Genomic DNA, 6,000 nt, shown 5'->3' with positions numbered 1-6,000 from the left:
AAAAGTGTCTTATTGTAGGAAATACTGCAGAAAAACCTCGATATTTGTCTGTCAACCCGGCAAAGAAAATGATGGTCAAGGCCTCCTTTGCACTTTTTTAGACACCAACGGCAACCAAAAAGAAAGTTTTCTCTCTTTGATCCACATTCCCCTCCCCCTCCCTACGCAACAGTTCTCTTTCCACTTCTGCGGGCGTCTATGTGGACCCCGTCGAGCTGTCTGAAGCAGGAATGTTCGCTGGTTTGCATAGAGAGATGGGAGGATGACGTCGAGGCTAATACTTCTGCATCAGCGGCACTTTAACAGTCTTGATCTCTGCTATATGGGAGGACTTCTGGATGATGCAGCTGGTGGTCAAGGAGGCGCTGTCCTTCCCCTGCGCCAAGTTGGTCAAGGCCATAGCGGCGTTGATCTCCCTCCAGTACGTCTCGTCTTTGCCCTTCGCTCGCTCCTTTTGCGCAGCGCCGCCGCCGCCGCTGCCACTGATGGACGGAGGAGAGAACGAGACAGAGAGTTAGAGGTCAAGGTCAGTTTGGAGGATTTGATCTGGGATACAAGGTAACAGAAAGTCCACTCACCTGTCACATTTACTTGATCCATGGTCTGTGGTTTCTGAAAGTACAAGAAGAGGAAAAAAAAGGTTGAGTTCTCTGGGGTCAACGATGTATTGAACTCTAGCTGAACATATAGGTGTGTGTGTGTGTGTGTGTGTGTGTGTGTGTGTGTGTGTGTGTGTGTGTGTGTGTGTGTGTGTGTGTGTGTGTGTGTGTGTGTGTGTGTGTGTGAGGTTTGTACTGTAAGTTAACACCCTGTCCAGTGCAAACATGTGTTGCTCTGTTTTCTCTCTTCACTCAGACGCTGGACAAAAAGGACGTTTTGCAAAGAAGCCGTCAAGAAACAAGGTGACTAATAGGATCGAGTTGAAAGATGTTTCTTATGACTCATAAACTCCATTCCCTAATATTTCGTCCGAAAACAAATGGGCCCCGGCCAACGTAATTGAGTTGTCTGAGGAAATCAGATTGAAAATGACTGAGCGTAAGAGATTTGAATGGGAATGAAAAGGCAACAAGTGAGTCAGTGAGAGGAAGATGGATGTCTGCTCTCTTTCTTTTTTCTTTCTTTTTTTTCTTCTTCTCCCTCTCGTCAAATGGGAGCAATCTCTATCTCACATGTGAAACATTAGTGGGGGAATAGCGCAGTCATTACACAATGAAACCAAACTTCTCTTCAGGGTAACCAGCGTGTTTATGCGGCGGAGACAGCGGCCGGCCTCATTTTGCCGCACGTGTTTGCGCCCGAAATCCTGTCTTCTGCCATCGGGGTCCGGCTCGAGGTGCGTTTTGCCCGGCAGTGAGCGCCGATGACAGGGGGCTTGGCCCTTTCACGAGGCATTAAAAGAGCATCTGGATATCCTCGCCGCGCCGCCTCCAGGCGCTCTCTTTAAGCAAACCAAACAAACAGCTAAGGCCCTGTGAGCTTGAGAGAAGTCCACTTCGGGACCAGGTACAGCTGACTGATGCATTCACGAGAGGGCGAACCGTCTGTGTTTCCACTCAGTCCGAAGGTCCCGAAGAGGTCGTCTTAACTCGTGCCTCCTGCACCCTCCCAGACGCCGGGTGCAACCAGTCCCCTCGCACCCTCAACGCGAAACGCTCAAGCTGACGGGCGTTCCCCCAGAAACGCTGCCTCCGGCTAACGAAAATCTGCACGTCTTCATTTCCACTGGAATTTAATTCCCCATGATTGTCAGACTGGAAGAAAGAAAAGGTTGTGCAAGGATACAGTGTTTGAGGTTTAGCCAAAACTCCCAGACTCCTCCTGAGTCGGAGGAAGCTCACTTGAGATTGTACCGCTCTGCTTTGTCACCTCTGACTTCGCCAACAAAAACCTGGATCTGCCACGAGCGCCTAATTACTCCCAACGCCTCGCTCTGTTCCTCCTTTGTTTTCTGCGAGGCCCCGGGCTAATGTGGGCCTGATTATGACATTTCTGCTCTGTAATAGGTGTATTCTACAGAGAGAGACAGGGCTTCGCTTTCGGCAATTTTCTGCTGTTGATGATCCTCAGACAGGAGGGGAGAGGAATGTGTGTGTGCGCACGTGTGAGAGCGAGATGAGGACACGATAACCCAGAAAGTACAAAGTACATAATACGCAATGAGATTTTTTAGGTTTCGGTGCGTCAAAGGCGTTCTAACAAAACCCCCACGACTCCCCGCTGACCTTTCTCTGCCTCGGCCGTTATCTTGCTTTATCAGCGAGTCCCTCTTCCTTTATTGGTATTCCTCGGGTCCCTCGTCCTCTGTCCTCCGCTCAGCCCTCGCTGCAGCGACCCGCCGTGACGCCCCTCTGATCCAGGTACTCGGAGACGGACCGCGGCCAAAACAAATGTTTCCCCTCCGTGTTTTAACAAGGGCCGACTCTGGGCTGTGTCAGGAATAAGCGCCTCTCCCACGTTTTCACTGCTGCTTTTCAAAGCCCTTGATGCTGTCCATCTCTACTTCATCGCCTGTGCTTTCTTACTTTTTAGCCATTTGTCGAGCTTTGAACCAACGGTGATAGTTTGCAGACCGCGTGAGAAACCCCCTCTGGATCCGAGTCTCTCGGTGGCTGCCAGGGCTCTGAAGCACATTGGTGCTGAGGAGAAATATGCTCTGTATAATTACAGGCCAATTACACTGTTTTGATGTGTCTGTCCTCCCCCAAAATGTATTAGCTGTGTGTTTACTGCTGCGGATCGGTCGATGGCAGACGGACAACATGCAGAGAAAGTGTCTTTTTGTTGTGTTGCAAAGTCACTGGGGGCTGCCGTCTTTTAAGTGTTTCCAGAGCGTGCGAGGCATGCCCAGATGATGAAAACAGTGTTTTCTGAGTTGGACTAGGCCTTGGGAACCCAGGGCCCCCGGAGCTGGAGATGCACCACTGCACACGAAAATTCTGTTTCCAAAGCCCTGTGCCTAAAACATTCAAAACTCCGATTTTTAAAAACAAGAGCCGTGCCAAAGACTCGGTAAATCGGCAGTAAATCACGGAGGACCTTTTATTATTTTATCTTTCTTTTTTCCTTGTTTTTTTGCTTTACTGCTTTGCTACTGAGCACGCTGTTGCCTTTGGGCTCCACTGGCTGTGGGGTTTCACGGACCGCCAAAGGGGAAAGAAAGCTAAGAAGTCTGATGGTTTCTGGCGCCTCGCTGGAAGTCCAAAAATACTAGCTCACTTAACATCACCGCGGGGTAATGGAGGGACAGCCATAGGAGGACAAAATACAACAACAACAACAACAAGAAAATAAGAAACAAGACTAGTTTTAACAAAGCTTGGGTGAAAATTAGAGAAACCGAGCAGGGGCGGACAAATTAGACAGCGAATGAGGTTACACCTGTTCTGCGGACAGCAGACCGAGGAGAGCGGTTGACTATCATCATTACCATCTGGTGCTGTTGTTAGCAACACACAACAATAAACAAGGCCGGCCCTGCTGCACAAACCAAGGGCTGGGCTGAATTAGGCAGACAAATAAACACACACACACACACATTTTATGTGACATTTACGTCTCAGGCGTTTAGTTGGTGGTCTGCTCCAGAGCGACTGAGAATAAGTCTCAGGTCACCAACAATCCCATGTTGCCAAAAATAAGTCTCCAGTGGGTTTACAGTGTTCCCATGATCATAAAACAACAGAATGAGGTGTTTAAGAATAGAGCAGGTGAGAGGAAGGACGGGTGTGTTTGCCTTCTCTCTGAGGGATAAATGAGGAGGCCGTTGTGATCTGAGACTGGCATCCATCTTCTCATATTTCTGTCAGAGAGAAAGCAAATAAGCATATGTATTTTCTCAATATCTAAAGAAAGATGTGCAAAGAGAAAAGTTGGAAACCCTTTCTCATAAAGTTTAGGGTTTATAATGCTTCTTTTGTTCCCTTATAGATCAGTTAGAATCCATTCATAATACAGCACGTTAATATAGTCATTCAAGAAGCATAATGAGTCATCAGAAGAAGAAAAAACGGTCAGTACTACAATATACTACAGTGTCATTAATAAAATCCACCACGGCTGCAGTTATTAAATGACTTCATACATGAAGAGCAGCTCAAAGGACGAAGCAGAAGTCCTGCTGGAGGAGGAGCAACAGGCAGAGAGTCGCTCTAACTGGCAACGCTCAACAGAAAGAAGCTTAAATAACTGATCTATAAAGTAACAGCAATTAGATTTAACTTATAAACCCTTCTATAAAAGAAGACTAGGTTAGAAAGTGGAATAAAATGATGTACGTTGCTGGGCAGGAGGTGAAATGGCATTTACTCTGACCACAATGAGAGAAAGATTCCACCGCTGGAGAAAGAGAGTTGGAAACACACACACACACACACACACACACACACACACACATCCAAACTCAATTGTCTCAGTACGGAAATGAGCTAAGCCCTTTCCCTCTGAAGCACCTGATGAGAACCAGAGTGGCGTTGCAGACTCGACAAGCTGCTCGCCGCTGACCTGTAAACCACAGAACCGGTCAGCAGAGACGCGCCGGCTGCGTTGAGTTCTCAAGGCGGCCAATCAGGGTCTGAGGATGAGTCAGGGCCTTCTTTCTTGTTTGGGACTGTCAGCACAGACGGGTGATCCATCCTGCAGCAAAACACTTTCACCTCCAGCGACGCCTGCGTCACGAGGCTCACGTGACCGGGTGTGTGGTTCCAGACAAAAGAAAGGAAATGAGGAACGCTTCGGGGCGACCGTTACCCGGCGGTGTCTTTGATTTGACACCAGAGTCTGGAGCTGCGACACGGAGAGATCGCTTACTGCTTTAGGGGCTTCAAGAGCTTTCTTTCTTTTTTTAAATATACTTCTTTAATGATCTGCGCTTTTTGTAATGTCAAGGAGAGTCTGCAAATGGAGTTAGAGATGCCTTGGCACTCCCCCGCCTCTCGCTCTGCCAACCCCGACTTTTATATTACCATATTACCCCTCCCGGCTGTTTCTCTCTCTCTCTCTCTCTCTCTCTGTCTGTACGGGTGGCGAAGAAGTCTGAGTCTGAGGCTCCAAAAGAACCAAACTGTCAATTCCACTCCGGGCGCCAAAGACATCATACGCGGCGGGAATTTAACGCCTTCTCCTTTTGCCCCGACAACACTTGCATCACTTAAAAAATATTGAATAATTAGCTCTCACGCCATTAAACAGAACATACACGCGGTGACAGAGCCAGACAGATACTGAGCCGCTGCCCAAAAAAAAAGGACTCTCCCATTCGCTTTTTCCACGTCTGCCCGGCAGATGACACGTGTGTGTGTGTGTGTGTGTGGCAGATAACCAGGATCCAGCAGTGAGGATCACACACTGTCTTCTTGCTCGATGGAGGAATAATGACGGTGTTTCAGATGTTTAGGCGCTGCCAGGATGTCATTGTGTTTACGAGTGCCAGTAAACAGAGTGTAATCAGGGCCCCTGTTAAATCAGCCAAAATGAGGAGAGCGTCTCGACGAAGAAGTAAATACGTTGTGATGAGCGTGTGTGTGTGTGTCTTCTCCTTTGGTGTGTGTGTGTGTTCGCACACTGCCAGGGTGTCACGGACAAATACAAAAGATGGAAAAGGAAGATGCCAGCTCATCGCGAGGAGTCAGGGTCGGGGGTTCGGCCCGGCAACAGACGCTCGCATGAAAAGGATCATCACGAGAGATGGAGAAGAAGGAGACAGCGATGGCTTCTGAGGATCGGAGCCGGCTGCGTACAAAAGAGACGACACGCGGGACGTCCCATCACGGGTGTCCCCAGTAAGTAACATCCTCTGTGAAGGACGTTTGTTGTTCGCGGTGAGCAGAAAGACACACATTAGGGGGGAGTAAGGAAAAAAGCAGAAACCACGAGTAAACATTATTCCGATTTTTAAGTGTTTTCATGTGCCCAAAAATATCCCTCTATTTTTTTCCCCGGGAGCTGGAGGCCAAATGATATGTTTGCTCTGCACTCACTGCATCATTATGTTGCAATTCT

General features: G+C 48.4%; 1 protein-coding gene across 1 annotated transcript in view; it reads right to left on the bottom strand.

Moving 5' to 3' along the window:
* Window positions 1-274: 274 nt before the first annotated feature.
* The window catches only part of odad2 (outer dynein arm docking complex subunit 2), a gene marked incomplete at both ends in the record, with an annotated part of 71,368 nt that continues 65,642 nt past the window's right edge, over window positions 275-6,000 (bottom strand). Inside the window, 2 exon segments of the mRNA XM_079234317.1 lie at window positions 275-482; window positions 579-612. Of these exon segments, the coding sequence (XP_079090443.1) occupies window positions 275-482; window positions 579-612 (242 nt within the window).

This window comes from Taurulus bubalis (genome assembly GCF_910589615.1).
Source record: "Taurulus bubalis genome assembly, chromosome: 18".
In the NCBI taxonomy this organism is placed as follows: Eukaryota; Metazoa; Chordata; class Actinopteri; order Perciformes; family Cottidae; genus Taurulus; species Taurulus bubalis.
The sequence above is the reverse complement of the archived record's forward strand: the minus strand, read 5'-3'. Positions and strand labels throughout refer to the sequence as shown.